Here is a 20419-nt window from a genome sequence, read left to right as displayed (position 1 = left end):
CCAAGCTAACAGCTAAATATTTTTCTATTTTACTTTGTTATAAATCTAATTCTATTTGAGGCTTCACATGTTGTCATGGAAAATATTAATGTTATTTCCAGCAACCAATGAGCAACTCCACCATAAATCCATCTGCATATTGAATGTTGAGATTGACGAAAGGCAAGTCTCTTTGACAATGACATGGAGTGGAATGTTAGCTACAGAGACTGGTAGCCAGGCGGGAGACTGGTAGCCAGGCGGGAGACTGGTAGCCAGGCGGGAGACTGGTAGCCAGGCGGGAGACTGGTAGCTAGGCGGGAGACTGGTAGCCAGGCGGGAGACTGGTAGCCAGGCGGGAGACTGGTAGCCAGGCGGGAGACTGGTAGCCAGGCGGGAGACTGGATGAAGGTCCCTGTTGCCTAAATTATTTTGTGAAATAGCTCTTTGGTAATATGGTTCAGAAACGGTATGATAATCTGTATAGCCGCTTCCGGCGCCGACAGAGATGGCCGCCTCGCTTCGCGTTCCTAGGAAACTATGCAGTTTTTTGTTTTTTTACGTGTTATTTCTTACATTAGTACCCCAGGTCATCTTAGGTTTCATTACATACAGTCGAGAAGAACTACTGAATATAAGATCAGCGTCAACTCACCATCAGTACGACCAAGAATATGTTTTTCGCGACGCGGATCCTGTGTTCTGCCTTACAAACAGTACAACGGAGCGGATCCTATGCAGCGACCCAAAAAAACGACTCCGAAAGAGAGGGAAACGAGGCGGTCTTCTGGTCAGACTCCGGAGACGGGCACACCGTGCACCACTCCCTAGCATTCTTCTTGCCAATGTCCAGTCTCTTGACAACAAGGTTGATGAAATCCGAGCAAGGGTAGCATTCCAGAGGGACATCAGAGACTGTAACGTTCTTTGCTTCACGGAAACGTGGCTCACCGGAGAGACGCTATCCGAAGTGGTGCAGCCAACGGGTTTCTCCACGCATCGCGCCGACAGAAACAAACATCTTTCTGGTAAGAAGAGGGGTGGGGGCGTATGCCTTATGGCCAACGTGACATGGTGTGATGAAAGAAACATACAGGAACTCAAATCCTTCTGTTCACCTGATTTAGAATTCCTCACAATCAAATGTAGACCGCATTATCTGCCAAGAGAATTCTCTTCGATTATAATCACAGCCGTATATATCCCCCCCCAAGCAGACACATCGATGGCTCTGAACGAACTTTATTTAACTCTCTGCAAACTGGAAACAATTTATCCGGAGGCTGCATTCATTGTAGCTGGGGATTTTAACAAGGCTAATCTGAAAACAAGACTCCCTAAATTTTATCAGCATATCGATTGCACAACCAGGGGTGGAAAGACCTTGGATCATTGTTACTCTAACTTCCGCGACGCATATAAGGCCCTGCCCCGCCCCCCTTTCGGAAAAGCTGACCACGACTCCATTTTGTTGATCCCTGCCTACAGACAGAAACTAAAACAAGAGGCTTCCACGCTGAGGTCTGTCCAACGCTGGTCCGACCAAGCTGACTCCACACTCCAAGACTGCTTCCATCACGTGGACTGGGAGATGTTTCGTATTGCGTCAGATAACAACATTGACGAATACGCTGATTCGGTGTGCGAGTTCATTAGAACGTGCGTTGAAGATGTCGTTCCCATAGCAACGATTAAAGCATTCCCTAACCAGAAACCGTGGATTGATGGCAGCATTCGTGTGAAACTGAAAGCGCGAACCACTGCTTTTAATCAGGGCAAGGTGTCTGGTAACATGACCGAATACAAACAGTGCAGCTATTCCCTCCGCAAGGCTATCAAACAAGCTAAGCGCCAGTACAGAGACAAAGTAGAATCTCAATTCAACGGCTCAGACACAAGAGGCATGTGGCAGGGTCTACAGTCAATCACGGACTACAGGAAGAAATCCAGCCCAGTCACGGACCAGGATGTCTTGCTCCCAGGCAAACTAAATAACTTTTTTGCCCGCTTTGAGGACAATACTGTGCCACTGACACGGCCTGCAACGAAAATATGCGGTCTCTCCTTCACTGCAGCCGAGGTGAGTAAGACATTTAAACGTGTTAACCCTCGCAAGGCTGCAGGCCCAGACGGCATCCCCAGCCGCGCCCTCAGAGCATGCGCAGACCAGCTGGCCGGTGTGTTTACGGACATATTCAATCAATCCCTATACCAGTCTGCTGTTCCCACATGCTTCAAGAGGGCCACCATTGTTCCTGTTCCCAAGAAAGCTAAGGTAACTGAGCTAAACGACTACCGCCCCGTAGCACTCACATCCGTCATTATGAAGTGCTTTGAGAGACTAGTCAAGGACCATATCACCTCCACCCTACCTGATACCCTAGACCCACTCCAATTTGCTTACCGCCCAAATAGGTCCACAGACGATGCAATCTCAACCACACTGCACACTGCCCTAACCCATCTGGACAAGAGGAATACCTATGTGAGAATGCTGTTCATCGACTACAGCTCGGCATTCAACACCATAGTACCCTCCAAGCTCGTCATCAAGCTCGAGACCCTGGGTCTCGACCCCGCCCTGTGCAACTGGGTACTGGACTTCCTGACGGGCCGCCCCCAGGTGGTGAGGGTAGGCAACAACATCTCCACCCCTCTGATCCTCAACACTGGGGCCCCACAAGGGTGCGTTCTGAGCCCTCTCCTGTACTCCCTGTTTACCCACGACTGCGTGGCCACGCACGCCTCCAACTCAATCATCAAGTTTGCGGACGACACAACAGTGGTAGGCTTGATTACCAACAACGACGAGACGGCCTACAGGGAGGAGGTGAGGGCCCTCGGAGTGTGGTGTCAGGAAAATAACCTCACACTCAACGTCAACAAAACTAAGGAGATGATTGTGGACTTCAGGAAACAGCAGAGGGAACACCCCCCTATCCACATCGATGGAACAGTAGTGGAGAGGGTAGCAAGTTTTAAGTTCCTTGGCATACACATCACAGACAAACTGAATTGGTCCACTCACACAGACAGCATCGTGAAGAAGGCGCAGCAGCGCCTCTTCAACCTCAGGAGGCTGAAGAAATTCGGCTTGTCACCAAAAGCACTCACAAACTTCTACAGATGCACAATCGAGAGCATCCTGGCGGGGTGTATCACCGCCTGGTATGGCAACTGCACCGCCCTCAACCGTAAGGCTATCCAGAGGGTAGTGAGGTCTGCACAACGCATCACCGGGGGCAAACTACCTGCCCTCCAGGACACCTACACCACCCGATGCTACAGGAAGGCCATAAAGATCATCAAGGACATCAACCACCCGAGCCACTGCCTGTTCACCCCGCTGTCATCCAGAAGGCGAGGTCAGTACAGGTGCATCAAAGCTGGGACCGAGAGACTGAAAAACAGCTTCTATCTCAAGGCCATCAGACTGTTAAACAGCCACCACTAACATTGAGTGGCTGCTGCCAACACACTGTCAATGACACTGACTCAACTCTAGCCACTTTAATAATGGGAATTGATGGGAAATTATGTAAATATATCACTAGCCACTTTAAACAATGCTACCTTATATAATGTTACTTACCCTACATTATTCATCTCATATGCATATGTATATACTGTACTCTATCATCGACTGCATCCTTATGTAATACATGTATCACTAGCCACTTTAACTATGCCACTTTGTTTACATACTCATCTCATATGTTATACTGTACTCGATATCATCTACTGTATCTTGCCTATGCTGCTTTGTACCATCACTCATTCATATATCCTTATGTACATATTCCTTATCCCCTTACACTGTGTATAAGACAGTAGTTTTTTTGGAATTGTTAGATTACTTGTTCGTTATTACTGCATTGTCGGAACTAGAAGCACAAGCATTTCGCTACACTCGCATTAACATCTGCTAACCATGTGTATGTGACAAATAAAATTAGATTTTTTTATTTGATTTTTATACCTACCAGCCAACCCTAATATAAAATATTAACATAAAGGGGTGGAACCACTTTGCTCTGTCTAGTCCGCCTGACCTCGCCGGCTCTGTCTAGTCTGCCTGACCTCGCCGGCTGTGTCTAGTCTGCCTGACCTCGCCGGCTGTGTCTGGACCTCCTGACCTCGCCGGCTGTGTCTAGACCGCCTGACCTCGCCGGCTCTGTCTGGACCTCCTGACCTCGCCGGCTGTGTCTAGACCTCCTGACCCCGCCGGCTGTGTCTAGACCTCCTGACCTCGCCGGCTGTGTCTAGACCTCCTGACCTCGCCGGCTCTGTCTAGACCTCCTGACCTCGCCGGCTGTGTCTGGACCGCCTGACCTCGCCGGCTGTGTCTAGACCTCCTGACCTCGCCGGCTGTGTCTGGACCGCCTGACCTCGCCGGCTGTGTCTAGACCTCCTGACCTCGCCGGCTGTGTCTACACCTCCTGACCTCGCCGGCTGTGTCTGGACCTCCTGACCTCGCCGGCTGTGTCTAGACCTCCTGACCTCGCCGGCTGTGTCTGGACCTCCTGACCTCGCCGGCTGTGTCTGGACCGCCTGACCTCGCCGGCTGTGTCTAGACCTCCTGACCTCGCCGGCTGTGTCTACACCTCCTGACCTCGCCGGCTGTGTCTGGACCTCCTGACCTCGCCGGCTGTGTCTAGACCTCCTGACCTCGCCGGCTGTGTCTGGACCTCCTGACCTCGCCGGCTGTGTCTGGACCTCCTGACCTCGCCGGCTGTGTCTGGACCTCCTGACCTCGCCGGCTGTGTCTGGACCTCCTGACCTCGCCGGCTGTGTCTGGACCTCCTGACCTCGCCGGCTGTGTCTGGACCTCCTGACCTCGCCGGCTGTGTCTGGACCTCCTGACCTCGCCGGCTGTGTCTGGACCTCCTGACCTCGCCGGCTGTGTCTGGACCTCCTGACCTCGCCGGCTGTGTCTGGACCTCCTGACCTCGCCGGCTGTGTCTGGACCTCCTGACCTCGCCGGCTGTGTCTGGACCTCCTGACCTCGCCGGCTGTGTCTGGACCTCCTGACCTCGCCGGCTGTGTCTGGACCTCCTGACCTCGCCGGCTGTGTCTGGACCTCCTGACCTCGCCGGCTGTGTCTGGACCTCCTGACCTCGCCGGCTGTGTCTGGACCTCCTGACCTCGCCGGCTGTGTCTAGACCTCCTGACCTCGCCGGCTGTGTCTAGACCTCCTGACCTCGCCGGCTGTGTCTGGACTAGAGGTCGAACGATAATGATTTTTCAACGCCAATACTGATTATTGGAGGACAAAAAAAGCAGATGCCGATTAAATTTTTTGTTTTTAATAATGAAAATTACAACAATACTGAATGAACACTTATTTTAACTTAATATAATAACATCAATAAAAATGAATTTAGCCTCAAAAGTAATGAAACATGTTCAATTTGGTCTAAATAATGCAAAAACAAAGTGTTGGAGAAGTAAAAGTGCAATATGTGCCATGTAAGAAAGCTAACGTTTCAGTTCCTTGCTCAGAACATGAGAACAAATGAAAGTTGGTGGTTCCTTTTAACATGAGACTTCAATATTTCAAGGTAAGAGGTTTTAGGTTGTAGTTAATATAGTATTTATAGGACTATTTCTCTCTCTACCATTTGTATTTTATATACCTTTGACTATTGGATGTTCTTATAGGCGCTTTAGTATTGCCAGTGTAACAGTATAGCTTCCGTCCCTCTCCTCGCCCCTACCTGGGCTCGAACCAGGAACACATCGACAACAGCCACACTCAAAGCATCGTTACCCATGCAGAGCAAGGGAAACAACCACAGGCTCAGAGAGAGTGACGTTTGAAACGCTATTAGCGCACACCCAGCTAACTAGCTAGCCATTTCACATTGGTTATACCAGCCATTAGGCTGATAGTCTTGAAGTCATAAACAGCGCTGTGCTTGCGAAGATCTGCTGGCAAAACACACTAAAGTGCTGTTTGAATGAATGCTTACGAGCCTGCTGGTGCCTACCACCGCTCAGTCAGACTGCTCTATCAAATCATAGAATTAATTATAACATAATAACACACAGAAATACGAGCCTTTGGTCATTAATAAAACGTTTATTTCAGTGAAATACGGAACCGTTCTGTATTTTATCTAATGGGTGGCAACTACAAGCCTAAATATTGCTGTTACATTGCACAACCTTGAATGTTATATCATAATTATGTAAAATTCTGTCAAATTAGTTCGCAATGAGCCAGGCTGCCCAAACCCTTGCATATACCCTGACTCTGCGTGCAATGAACGCAAGAGGAATTACACAATTTCACCTGGTTAATATTGCCTGCTAACCTAGTTGGCTGTGTGTGTGTGTGTGTGTGTGTGTGTGTGGTTGGCTGTGTGTGTGTGTGTGTGTGTGTGTGTGTGTGTGTGGTTGGCTGTGTGTGTGTGTGTGTGTGGTTGGCTGTGTGTGTGTGTGTGTGGTTGGCTGTGTGTGTGTGTGTGTGGTTGGCTGTGTGTGTGTGTGTGTGTGGTTGGCTGTGTGTGTGTGTGTGTGTGTGGTTGGCTGTGTGTGTGTGTGGTTGGCTGTGTGTGTGTGTGGTTGGCTGTGTGTGTGTGTGTGTGTGGTTGGCTGTGTGTGTGTGTGTGTGTGGTTGGCTGTGTGTGTGTGTGTGTGTGGTTGGCTGTGTGTGTGTGTGTGTGGTTGGCTGTGTGTGTGTGTGTGTGTGGTTGGCTGTGTGTGTGTGTGTGTGTGGTTGGCTGTGTGTGTGTGTGTGTGTGGTTGGCTGTGTGTGTGTGTGTGTGTGGTTGGCTGTGTGTGTGTGTGTGTGTGTGGTTGGCTGTGTGTGTGTGTGTGTGTGGTTGGCTGTGTGTGTGTGTGTGTGTGTGGTTGGCTGTGTGTGTGTGTGTGTGGTTGGCTGTGTGTGTGTGTGTGGTTGGCTGTGTGTGTGTGTGTGGTTGGCTGTGTGTGTGTGTGTGGTTGGCTGTGTGTGTGTGGTTGGCTGTGTGTGTGTGTGTGTGTGGTTGGCTGTGTGTGTGTGTGTGTGTGTGTGTGTGTGTGTGTGTGTGTGTGTGTGGTTGGCTGTGTGTGTGGTTGGCTGTGTGTGTGGTTGGCTGTGTGTGTGGTTGGCTGTGTGTGTGTGTGTGTGTGTGTGGTTGGCTGTGTGTGTGTGTGTGTGTGTGTGTGTGTGTGTGTGTGTGTGTGTGGTTGGCTGTGTGTGTGTGTGTGTGGTTGGCTGTGTGTGTGTGTGTGTGTGTGTGGTTGGCTGTGTGTGTGTGTGTGTGGTTGGCTGTGTGGTTGGCTGTGTGTGTGTGTGTGTGGTTGGCTGTGTGTGTGTGTGTGTGTGTGTGTGTGTGTGTGTGGTTGGCTGTGTGTGTGTGTGTGTGTGGTTGGCTGTGTGTGTGTGTGTGTGTGGTTGGCTGTGTGTGTGTGTGTGTGTGTGTGGTTGGCTGTGTGTGTGTGTGTGTGTGTGGCTTGAGATATTACTATTTTGATAGTATTGTTGGTAGTTTAATCTTACGCGAAGGTCATTGAATTTATTCACCAGAGAGAGGTCTCTGGTGGCTGCTGAGTTTAGAGAGAGAGCTGTGAGGTCACGTTATCCTCCCTAATTAAGTGTGCAGCTCTCTCTCTCCTCCCATTTGACCTCTTACCCTCATCTCTCTTCCCCCTCTCTTATCCCCTCTTCTTTCCCCATCCCTACAGCCATCCCCTGCCTACTCTCTTCCTCCTGCTCCCCCTATCTTCTTCCTCCTCCCCCTCTTGTTCCTGCTCCTCCTCCTCTCTCTGTACTCCTCCCCTTTCTCCCCCCTTCCTGGCACCCCTCTCCTAATCTGCCACCTCACATGTAAAACGCAGGAAAACTGTATTTTAATCCAATCGGAGTCCAAATTTAAAGGGCAATTTCACCACTTTTCAACCTAATTTTCCATTCTCAAGAACAATACCAGTCTACATATGTGACAATTGCACATTTCTACATTTTTAAATAAAGTTCTACCCGATGACATCATCAAAAGACAAAGAACAGATAACTGTAACCTCACCACAGTATTACACAAAAATACCATTCTGATGAGAAGTAACTTACACCCATTTGATGAATATTAAACAGCTTACAAATGTTACCAACAAATTCTGATCCTTCCACGACAACCCCTGGACTTTTTCCACATTTTTAAAAACATTTTAGACTTATTCTAAAAATGGAATACGTTGTTATTTTCCCCTCATCGATCTACATACAATAGCCCATAATGACATCACAATAGCCCATAATGACATCACAATAGCCCATAATGACATCACAATAGCCCATAATGACATCACAATAGCCCATAATGACAAAGCAAAAACAGGTTTTTAGAAATTTTTGCAAATGTATTCAAATATAAAAAAACTGAAATATCACATTTATATAAGTATTCAGACCCTTTACTCAGTACTCTGTTGAAGCACCTTTGGCAGTGATTACAGCCTTGAGTCTTCTTGGGTATGACGCTACAAGCTTGGCACACCTGTATCTGGGGAGTTTCTCCCATTCTTCTCTGCAGATCCTCTCAAGCTCTGTCAGGTTGGATGGGGAGAGTCGCTGCACAGCTATTTTCAGGTCTCTCCAGAGATGTTCGATTGGGTTCATGTCTGGCTGGGCCACTCCTGCGTTGTTTTGGCTGTGTACTTAGGGTCGTTGTCCTGTTGGAAGGTGAACCTTCGCCCCAGTCTGAGATCCTGAGCGCTCTGGAGCAGGTTTTCATCAAAGATCTCTCTGTACTTTGCTCCGTTCAATGGAAAAGTTTTGCATTATGGGGTATTGTGTTGATGAGGATTTTTATTCATTTAATCAATTTTTAGAATAAGGCTTTAACGTAACAAAATGTGGAAAATGCACTGTATATAGTAGATGGAACTCAAACAAGGAAAATGTATTCTATTTAATTAATTATTGAGAGATGTGTCTGATCACGTTGTTGGTTTTCCATTTCAGGTAATGTTCATGGGAGAGAATATACCTGTACATCCTCACGTTTATAGCAACGGTCACATCTGTCTTTCAATACTAACAGAAGACTGGTCGCCAGCCCTCTCAGTGCAGTCAGTCTGTCTCAGCATTATCAGTATGCTGTCCAGCTGCAAAGAAAAGGTAAGTGGGCGACAACAGACCCTTGGGGAACGCCAAATTAGAATAAAATGCTAAATGCCTGGCATAATGTTACCGGTACAGGGGTTAGTACATTATACACTGAACAAAAATATAAACCCAACATGTAAAGTGGTGGTCTCATGTTTTATGAGCTGAAATAAAAGATCCCAGAAATGTTCCATACGCACAAAAAGCTTATTTCTCAAAAATGTTGTGCACAAATTTGTTTACGTCCTTGTTAGTGAGCATTTCTCCTTTTCCAAGATAATCCATCCACGTGACACTTGTGGCATATCAATAAGCTGATTTTAAACAGCACGATCATTACACAGGTGCACCTTGTGCTGGGGACAATAAAAGGCCACTCTAAAATCTGCAGTTTTGTTATACAATACCACAGATGTCTCAAGTTTTGAGGGAGCGTGTAATTGGCATGCTGACTGCAGGAATGTCCACGAGTTGTTGCCATAGAATTGAATATTAATTTCTCTACCATAAGCCACCTCCAACATCGTTTTAGAGATTTTGGCAGTACGTCCAACCGGCCTCACCACCGCAAACCTGACGTAAACACCATGCCCTTTGGTGGCAGTGGGGTTATGGTATCGGCAAGCATAAGCTACGGACAACAAACACAATAGCATTTTATCTATGGCAATTTGAATACACAGAGGTACCGTGAAGAGATCCTGAGGACCATTGTTGTGCCACTCATCCGCCTTCATCACCTCATGTTTCAGCATGATAATCCACAGCCCCCTGTCACAAGGATCTGTACACAATTCCTGGAAGCTGAAAAGGTCCCAGTTCTTCCATGGCCTGTATACTCACCAGACATGTCACCCATTCAGCATGTTTGGGATGCTCTGGATCGACGTATATGACAGTGTGTTCCAGTTCCCGCCAATATCCAGCAACTTCACACAGCCATTGAAGAGGAGTGGGACAACATTCCACAGGCCACAATGACCAGCCTGATCAACTGTATGTGATGGAGATGTGTCGCGCTGCATGAGACAAATGGTCCCACCAGATACTGACTGGTTTTCTGATCCACTCCAGAAGCTGACTGGTTTTCTGATCCACTCCAGATGCTGACTGGTTTTCTGATCCACTCCAGATGCTGACTGGTTGTCTGATCCACTCCAGATGCTGACTGGTTGTCTGATCCACTCCAGATGCTGACTGGTTGTCTGATCCACTCCAGATGCTGACTGGTTGTCTGATCCACTCCAGATGCTGACTGGTTGTCTGATCCACTCCAGATGCTGACTGGTTGTCTGATCCACTCCAGATGCTGACTGGTTTTCTGATCCACTCCAGATGCTGACTGGTTTTCTGATCCACTCCAGATGCTGACTGGTTGTCTGATCCACTCCAGATGCTGACTGGTTGTCTGATCCACTCCAGATGCTGACTGGTTGTCTGATCCACACTCCTACTTTCCTTTTTCGCCGGTGTATGTGACAGACCAACAGATACATATCTGTATTCCCAGTCATGTGAAATCCATAGATGAGGGGACCTAATGAATTTATTTCCATTGACTGATTTCCTTATGAAATGTAAACTCAGTCAAAATCTTTTGTGATTGTTGCATGTTGCGTTTTATATTTTTGTTCAGTAGACATCATTTTAAACACGCCCCATTGACACTATAATACAGAAGGCTTGTCACTGTCACGCCATGGAGGACCCCGTGTCTGCTGGTTTTAGATTTCTCCTTTCAATCGGTAGTTTTTGACCTTTAGAACCAGGTGAGGGGAGGTCCTAACCACCTAATGACCTTTAGAACCAGGTGAGGGGAGGTCCTAACTACTCAATGACCTTTAGAACCAGGTGAGGGGAGGTCCTAACTACTCAATGACCTTTAGAACCAGGTGAGGGGAGGTCCTAACTACTCAATGACCTTTAGAACCAGGTGAGGGGAGGTCCTAACTACTCAATGACCTTTAGAACCAGGTGAGGGGAGGTCCTAACTACTCAATGACCTTTAGAACCAGGTGAGGGGAGGTCCTAACTACTCAATGACCTTTAGTTCATCAATCATGTACAAGGGATGAGAGAGAACCTGCAGACACATGGCCCTCTGGAATGACTTTGACACGTGAGGGGGAATCAGAATAAAGCTCTTTGCACTATTGGACCTCAATCTAAATGACTGTCTAGAGGTAACTTCACCCCCACTCTGAGTGAGGTTGTCTCTACACTATTGAACCTCAATCTAAATGACTGTCTAGAGGTAACTTCACCTCCACTCTGAATGAGGTTGCTATTGAACCTCAATCTAAATGACTGTCTAGAGGTAACTTCACCTCCACTCTGAGTGAGGTTGTCTCTACATGCCATATTTATACCAGCACTTCTCTGATCATGACGGTTGTCTCTCTCTGCAGAGACGGCCCCCTGATAACTCCTTTTACGTAAAAACGTGTAACAAGAATCCGAAGAAGACAAAATGGTGGTATCACGGTGAGTGGTTACGTCCTCTGAGATGTGACGATGTGAATACGTAAAGGGTTAAACCTTTCCATCCTCACACAGATGTTATGTTCACCTACTGGAACGGTCATCCGCTCTAGTTAATGGGGGAATGTGTACAGAAATACAACACTTGACTACAGATTAGATTAGGAAGAACCAACACTTGACTACAGATTAGATTAGGAAGAACCAACACTTGACTACAGATTAGATTAGGAAGAACCAACACTTGACTACAGATTAGATTAGGAAGAACCAACACTTGACTACAGATTAGATTAGGAAGAATCAATATTTATGGACGTTAGCGTTCATATCACGTCAGTGTGTTTTAATGGTGACGTGTGTGTGTGTGTGTGTGTGTGTGTGTACTCACGTACGTGCTTGTTTTTCTTTCCCAGATGATACATGCTAATCCACTTTCTAAAAGTCCTACTGTCCCACATAAAGCACTTTTTGAATCATACAGTCACTGAACTCTGACCTTTTGACTGGAACAATGGACACCGTGATGCCCCGGAGACTCTTTTTTTAAATTTAATTTTTTAACTGCATTTCCCATAGGGCAGTTGGGTGCATGTTTTTGCCGGTTGTAAATATACAAAATGAGAAAAATAAAGGAAAGTTATATGTCCCAAAAATGGATTGTTTTGGCCAAAAGGTCGTTATGCAGCCAGCAAAAAGAAATGGTTTTGAAGTGAAGATTATTATATTGTTGTTGTTTGAAGATGATTCTTGTTTTCCTTTGTGTTTGTCTGAGTACATTTAAAAGGTCGTCATCATGTGTTGTGTAATAATAATAACAATAACAATAACAACGGTGGATGCATACCAGGAAGAGGATCTGAACATCTTGTACCAGGAAGAGGATCTGAGCATCTAATACCAGGAAGAGGATCTGAGCATCTTGTACCAGGAAGAGGATCTGAACATCTTGTACCAGGAAGAGGATCTGAACATCTTGTACCAGGAAGAGGATCTGAGCATCTTGTACCAGGAAGAGGATCTGAGCATCTTGTACCAGGAAGAGGATCTGAACATCTTGTACCAGGAAGAGGATCTGAGCATCTTGTACCAGGAAGAGGAACTGAGCATCTAATACCAGGAAGAGGATCTGAGCATATTGTACCAGGAAGAGGAACTGAGCATCTAATACCAGGAAGAGGATCTGAGCATCTAATACCAGGAAGAGGATCTGAGCATCTAATACCAGGAAGAGGAACTGAACATCTTGTACCAGGAAGAGGAACTGAACATCTAGTACCAGGAAGAGGATCTGAGCATCTTGTACCAGAAAGAGGATCTGAGCATCTTGTACCAGGAAGAGGATCTGAGCATCTTGTACCAGGAAGAGGATCTGAGCATCTTGTACCAGGAAGAGGAACTGAGCATCTAATACCAGGAAGAGGATCTGAGCATATTGTACCAGGAAGAGGAACTGAGCATCTAATACCAGGAAGAGGATCTGAGCATCTAATACCAGGAAGAGGATCTGAGCATCTAATACCAGGAAGAGGAACTGAACATCTTGTACCAGGAAGAGGAACTGAACATCTAGTACCAGGAAGAGGATCTGAGCATCTTGTACCAGGAAGAGGATCTGAGCATCTTGTACCAGGAAGAGGATCTGAGCATCTTGTACCAGGAAGAGGATCTGAGCATCTTGTACCAGGAAGAGGATCTGAGCATCTTGTACCAGGAAGAGGATCTGAGCATCTTGTACCAGGAAGAGGATCTGAGCATCTTGTACCAGGAAGAGGATCTGAGCATCTTGTACCAGGAAGAGGATCTGAGCATCTTGTACCAGGAAGAGGATCTGAGCATCTTGTACCAGGAAGAGGATCTGAGCATCTTGTACCAGGAAGAGGATCTGAGCATCTTGTACCAGGAAGAGGAACTGAGCATCTAATACCAGGAAGAGGATCTGAGCATCTTATACCAGGAAGAGGAACTGAACATCTTGTACCAGGAAGAGGATCTGAACATCTAGTACCAGGAAGAGGATCTGAACATCTAGTACCAGGAAGAGGAACTGAGCATCTAATACCAGGAAGAGGATCTGAGCATCTTAACCCCAAAAAACTAAAATATTTTTGCTTTTACTGAAATTAAATGCACTGTGAAAAAATCTAGGGGTACAACTAACTCAATGTTAGTTATTCCAGACATGCAGTTAATGTCTACTGTAAAAACACAAACATCACCACTTCCTGTTTTCAGGGGATGATACAGTTTTAAATGGCTTTACTTTGAACCATTTAATCAAGTGCAGTACTTCCTCTCTGCCTTCCATCTTCCAAGGACAGACTTGATTTCAGAAGTGGTCAATTTGTCTGGTCTATGTGTTGGCTAGAATGTTGGTACTGACCAGGTTGAGACAAGAACGACAGTTGGAACTCTTTAATTCACTGAGACTGTTTACGTACCTCTCTAGAATAATATAGGCTGCACACATAGTGGTGTTTGCTAGTCCATTCGGTAAAGCCCAGAGTTGTGTGTGAAAACATCACCTCTGTGTAAAGCCCAGAGTTGTGTGTGTGTGAAAACATCACCTCCGTGTAAAGCCCAACGATGTGTGTGTGTGAACATCACCTCCGTGTAAAGCCCAACGATGTGTGTGTGTGAACATCACCTCCGTGTAAAGCCCAACGATGTGTGTGTGTGTGTGAAAACGTCACCTCTGTTTAAAGCCCAACGATGTGTGTGTGAACTGCTGTTGTGATCCATTTGTATGATACGTTGGTTTGTTTTGTTTTTGATGAGATATGAATGCTTTAATCTCCTAAAAACATATTTTACGATGTTTGTCTTGTTGGTTTTTTTGTACTGTTTTTCAGCTAGCTGACACTTTATTTCTTTTTAAAGGGGGAGTTGTGTATTTAATATCTTTTATTTTGATCTCCAGAGTGGTAGTAACAGTGAAAGGAATCAGAACTGTTGTTTAGACTGATTCCCTGGTCAGAGATTGTTTAGACTGATTCCCTGGTCAGAGATTGGCTCGACTGATTCCCTGGTCAGAGATTGTTTAGACTGATTCCCTGGCCAGAGATTGGCTCGACTGATTCCCTGGTCAGAGATTGTTTAGACTGATTCCCTGGTCAGAGATTGGCTCGACTGATTCCCTGGTCAGAGATTGGCTCGACTGATTCCCTGGTCAGAGATTGGCTCGACTGATTCCCTGGTCAGAGATTGGCTCGACTGATTCCCTGGTCAGAGATTGGCTCGACTGATTCCCTGGTCAGAGATTGGCTCGACTGATTCCCTGGTCAGAGATTGGCTCGACTGATTCCCTGGTCAGAGATTGGCTCGACTGATTCCCTGGTCAGAGATTGGCTCGACTGATTCCCTGGTCAGAGATTGGCTCGACTGATTCCCTGGTCAGAGATTGGCTCGACTGATTCCCTGGTCAGAGATTGGCTCAGGTACTTTTTTTTTCAATACGAGCTCACCTTTGAAAAAGATATCCTCCTGTCAGATATTTTGCATTTTAACTATATTTTCACCAAAAAAAGAGACTTATGTTGTGAAATTACAGCGTATGAAACTATTATATAGAAGTCTTAAATTGTAGACGGTATTACGGAAGTTGGATATGGGTGCGTTCATATTTTTTTTTTTAATAGGAGTGTTTTTGAGTTTCTCTGCAATGTTTCTGGTCAATAGGATGTGTACGGCTACATCGTTTTCATCAACACCTCTACTGTTGGTCTGACGAGGTTGGTATATGCTTGCTGAGTTTATATGGACTTTTGTGCCATTTTATATTATCAAGCGAAACTAATGAAGTCTAAAACAAATTTCTTTAGTTTGGCCACAAAAAAACCTAAAACCCAAAAGTATTGAGAGAAATTATTTCCTTGCCGTGTGTGTATATATATATATATATTAAAGTGTGTGAACCACTTAATTCAGAATTATTATTTTCAATTATAACTATTGTGATTAAACACCTTCTCCTTTGCCTGCAGTATTATAATACAAAATAATAATTGCAGGTTTTGGCACCTTCATTCCAGCAATAAAGCACCCTGCGTGTTTTCCTCTGAAGCTAAACAGGGTCCTGGTTCGTCCCTGGATGGGAGACCAGCTGGAGGTGGTGATGGAGGGTTAGTCGGGGGGGCAAAGACACAGACACTAAAGTCTTCTCCTAACGACACAGGGTCCTGGTTCGTCCCTGGATGGGAGACCAGCTGGAGGTGGTGATGGAGGGTTAGTCGGGGGGGCAGAGACAGACACTAAAGACCCAGGTCCTGGTTCGTGGTGAGGTGGTGATGGAGGGTTAGTCGGGGGGGGCAGCAGGCAAAGAGGGAGGCGTTTGAACACAGTGTTTCATTGAAAACTATTTTATATTTTTAAATTCATTTGTTCACGCATTTCAAAATGATTTCCTTGAATATTATTGCACTCAATACTTTTGGGTTTATTTTGCTTCCGATTTGGTTCTCCGAGTTTTGATATTAATGGCACAAAATGAACTCCGTAAATTTAAACTTGTTATTTCTGTATCTACTACAACCTTACTGTGAGATTGAATCAGCAGCCCTCAACTGTGACTCCCAAGGCTGTAGGGTTCCACCCTATTCCCTATATAGTGCACTACTTTAGACCAGGGCCCTATAGAACCCCATTCCCTATACATAGTGCACTACTTTAGACCAGAGCCCTATGGAACCCTATTCCCTATATAGTGCACTACTTTAGACCAGAGCCCTATGGAACCCTATTCCCTATATAGTGCACTACTTTAGACCAGAGCCCTATGGAACCCTATTCCCTATATAGTGCACTACTTTAGACCAGAGCCCTATGGAACCCTATTCCCTATATAGTGCACTACTTTAGACCAGAGGCCCTATGTACGGTGGTCAAAAAACAGTGCACTATAAAGAGAATAGGGATCCGTCTTGGGATGCGCCCAGCCAGTGTCTTGCAGCAGCTCTCACTCCATTCCTATAGTTGTCTCCTTCCATTCAGAAATAATTATTCCCATCATTGGGATAGTTTTTTTTGTATTGTAACCTGGTTCTCTTTTCCCTTTGGTTCTATAAGAGAAGATATATATTTCTGTCACAATATTAACCCTCTTGACTCAGTGAATGTGTTTGTTATAGATATGACTGTGGCACACTGGTGTCTAGGAAACGTATTTATGACTATATAAAGGAGTCTTCATCTATTTAAAACAAATGATTTTGTATGACACTGTAGAAGGGTTATCTGCTGCCTGGTGTTGACAAAACCCTATCTTCCTACATAGTGCACTACTTTAAACCAGAATATGGGTCCTGGTCTAAAGTAGTGCACTACATAGGGAATAGGGTTCCATAGGGCTCTGGTCAAAGTAGTGCACTATATAGGGAATAGGGTTCTATTTGGGAAAGTAAACCACAGTCTGTCACATTATGACATTTGGTGCAGGGACAAAACAGCCTTCATCCACAGACCAGCAGACATGTTAAAACCAGGAGTGGATCTGTCAACAGGATTCGGATGGCTCTCTTTATTTAGTTTTTATTTAGTTATATATATATTTTCCCATTTTAATGTGGTTTGGATTCTTGGCCTGCAGATTGTTGTGATTGATCAATATTGATTATTGGTAATATTGTTATATTTCTAATATATTTTGAGATATACAAGCTCCATGTCAGAGATGCCTGTTCATTTTAATAATCAATAATAAAAATGTGGAGGTTCACTTTTAATTCATCCTTGTCTCACACACACTTTGCTGATCTGAGTTGATTCCATAATAATCAGAGGAGACGTTCTTTTGTTTGGTTATTATGGTGCAGAATGTTGTGGAAGCCACGCTGGCCACATTTGTGAGCTACAGTCGTAGACTTTTACATTTATATATATATATATAGGCTTCAGAAAGTATTCACAAAATGTGTCAACAACTTACACAAAATACTCAAAAACATTTTGTAAATAAATACAAAAATAATATCTTGATTCGATAAGTATTCAACCTGAGTCAGTACATGTTAGAATCACCTTTTGGCAGTGATTACAGCTGTGTCTTTCTGGGTAAGTCTCTCTTAAGAGCTTTTGTGGATTATACCATTTTTTTCAATATTTTTTTTTTTTTTTAAGTTCTTCAACCTCTCAAGTTGGTTGTTGATCATTGCTAGACAGCGATTTAAGTCTTGACATAAGATTGTCAAGCCGATTTAAGTCAAAACTGTAACTCGGCCACTCAGGAACATTCAACGTCATCTTGGTAAGCACCTCCAGTGTATATTTGGCCTGTTGAAAGGTGAATTCATCTCCCAGTGTCTGGTGGTAAGCAGACTGAACCAGGTTTACCTCTAGGCTAGGCTACCTGCCACCTCTACTCTCTAACCACTAGGCTACCTGCCACCTCTACACTCTAACCACTAGGCTACCCTGCCACCTCTACACTCTAACCACTAGGCTACCTGCCACCTCTACACTCTAACCGCTAGGCTACCTGCCTCCTCTACACTCTAACCACTAGGCTACCTGCCACCTCTACTCTCTAACCACTAGGCTGCCTGCCTCCTCTACACTCTAACCGCTAGGCTACCTGCCACCTCTACACTCTAACCGCTAGGCTACCTGCCACCTCCACACTCTAACCACTAGGCTACCTGCCACCTCTACACTCTAACCACTAGGCTACCTGCCTCCTCTACACTCTAACCACTAGGCTAGCTGCCTCCTCTACACTCTAACCAATAGGCTACCTGCCACCTCTACACTCTAACCACTAGGCTACCCTGCCTCCTCTACACTCTAACCACTAGGCTACGCTGCCTCCTCTACACTCTAACCACTAGGCTACCTGCCTCCTCTAACCACTAGGCTACCTGCCACCTCTACACTCTAACCACTAGGCTACCTGCCTCCTCTAACCACTAGGCTACCTGCCTCCTCTAACCACTAGGCTACCTGCCACCTCTACACTCTAACCACTAGGCTACCTGCCTCCTCTACACTCTAACCGCTAGGCTACCCTGCCAGCTCTACACTCTAACCGCTAGGCTACCTGCCACCTCTACACTCTAACCGCTAGGCTACCCTGCCAGCTCTACACTCTAACCGCTAGGCTACCTGCCACCCCGAGGTGGTCATTCAAAAACTGTTAAAGACTAATGCACACAACGACTCCATGCAACTTATTGTGTAACTTGTTAAGCACATCTTCACTGCTGACCTTATTTATGCGTTGCCATAACAAAGGGGTTGAATACTTATTGACTCAAGACACTTCAGCATAAATGTAATTCATTTGTAACATTTAAAAAAAACATAATTCTACTTTGACATTCTGGAATATTGTGTAGCCAGTAGCCTCGCCACTTAATCCATTTAAAAATCAGGCTGTAACAATGTTCAGTGGTGTGAATAAAGGCGCTAGAGGCCCGATGAAGGAAACGCTTTGGCACCATCTGCTGGTCATGTTTAGAAAGTCCCACCATTCAGTTCATTATCATGACATTATTGTCAGCTGATGTTTTTCATCCATTTTTTTTCACCCATCAGTCCAGTATGAGATACGTACATAATTTTTTATTGAAATAGTCTGCAGTGTGTTTGAATAAAATATTTTATTGATCCATTTTCCTTTTAAACTTACACTACCGGTCAAACATTTTAGAACACCTACACATTCAAGGATTTGTCTTTATTTATTGATTAAAAAATATATATATATATTCTACATTGGGAAATAATAGTGAAGACATCAAAACTATGAAATAACACATATGGAATCATGTAGTAAAAAAAGTGTTAAACAAATCAAAATATATTTTATATTTGAGATTCTTCAAAGTAGCCACCCTTTGCCTTGACTGCTTTGCACACTCTTGGCATTCTCTCAACCAACTTCATGAGGTAGTCACCTGGAATGCATTTCAATTAACAGGTGTCGCTTGTTAATTTGTAGAATTTATTTATTTCCTAATATATTTGAGTCAATTAGTTGTGTTGTGACAAGGTAGGGGTGGTATACAAAAGATAGCCCTATTTGGTAAAAGATCAAGTCCATATCATGGTAAGAACAGCTCAAATAAGCAAAGAGAAATGACAGTCCATCATTACTTTAAGAATGAAGGTGAGTCAATACGAAAAATGTCAAGAACTTTGAAAGTTTCTAAGTGCAGTCGCAAAAACCAGGAAGTCCTATGATGAAATTGGCTCTCATGAGGACCGCCACAGGAAAGGAAGACCCAGAGTTACCTCCGCTGCAGAGGATAAGTTCATTAGAGTTAACTGTCTCTCATGAGGACCATCACAGGAAAGGAAGACCCAGAGTTACCTCTGCTGCAGAGGATAAGTTCATTAGAGTTAACTGCACCTCAGATTGCAGCCCAAATAAATGCCTCACGGAGTTCAAGTAACAGACACATCTCAACATCAACTGTTCAGAGGAGACGGTGTGAATCAGGCCTTCGTGGTCAAATTGCTGCAAAGAAACCACTACTAAAGGACACCAATAAGAAGAGACTTGCTTTGGTCAAGAAACACGAGCAATGGACATTAGACCGGTGGAAATTCTGTCCATTAGTCTGATGGGTCCAAATGTGTGATTTTTTTCCAACCTCCGTGTCTTTGTGAGACGCAGAGTAGGTGAACGGATGAGCTCTGCATGTGTGGTTCCCACCGTGAAGCATGGAGGAGGAGGTGCGATGGTGTGGGGGAGCTTTGCTGGTGACACTGTGATTTACTTAGAATTCAAGGCACACTTAACCAGCATGGCTACCACAGCATTCTGCAGCGATACGCCATCCCATCAGGTTTGAGCTTAGTTCCACTATCATTTGTTTTTCAACAGGAAAATTACCAAACAACTCCAGGCTGTGTAAGGGCTATTTGACT

At 45.2% G+C, this 20419-nt stretch overlaps 1 protein-coding gene across 1 annotated transcript in view; it reads left to right on the top strand.

Moving 5' to 3' along the window:
* ube2wb (ubiquitin conjugating enzyme E2 Wb) overlaps positions 1–17267 on the top strand; it is a 35559-nt gene extending 18292 nt beyond the window's left edge. Inside the window, exons 4-6 of the mRNA XM_020468507.2 lie at positions 8930–9085; positions 11482–11557; positions 11971–17267. Coding sequence (XP_020324096.2) covers positions 8930–9085; positions 11482–11557; positions 11971–11984 — 246 coding nt within the window. The 3' untranslated portion in view covers positions 11985–17267. The remainder of the gene's footprint in view (positions 1–8929; positions 9086–11481; positions 11558–11970) is intronic.
* The last annotated feature ends 3152 nt before the right edge of the window (positions 17268–20419 follow it).

Source organism: Oncorhynchus kisutch, linkage group LG18, assembly GCF_002021735.2.
Source record: "Oncorhynchus kisutch isolate 150728-3 linkage group LG18, Okis_V2, whole genome shotgun sequence".
Classification (NCBI taxonomy): Eukaryota; Metazoa; Chordata; class Actinopteri; order Salmoniformes; family Salmonidae; genus Oncorhynchus; species Oncorhynchus kisutch.
This window is presented reverse-complemented; position numbering and strand designations above follow the sequence as displayed.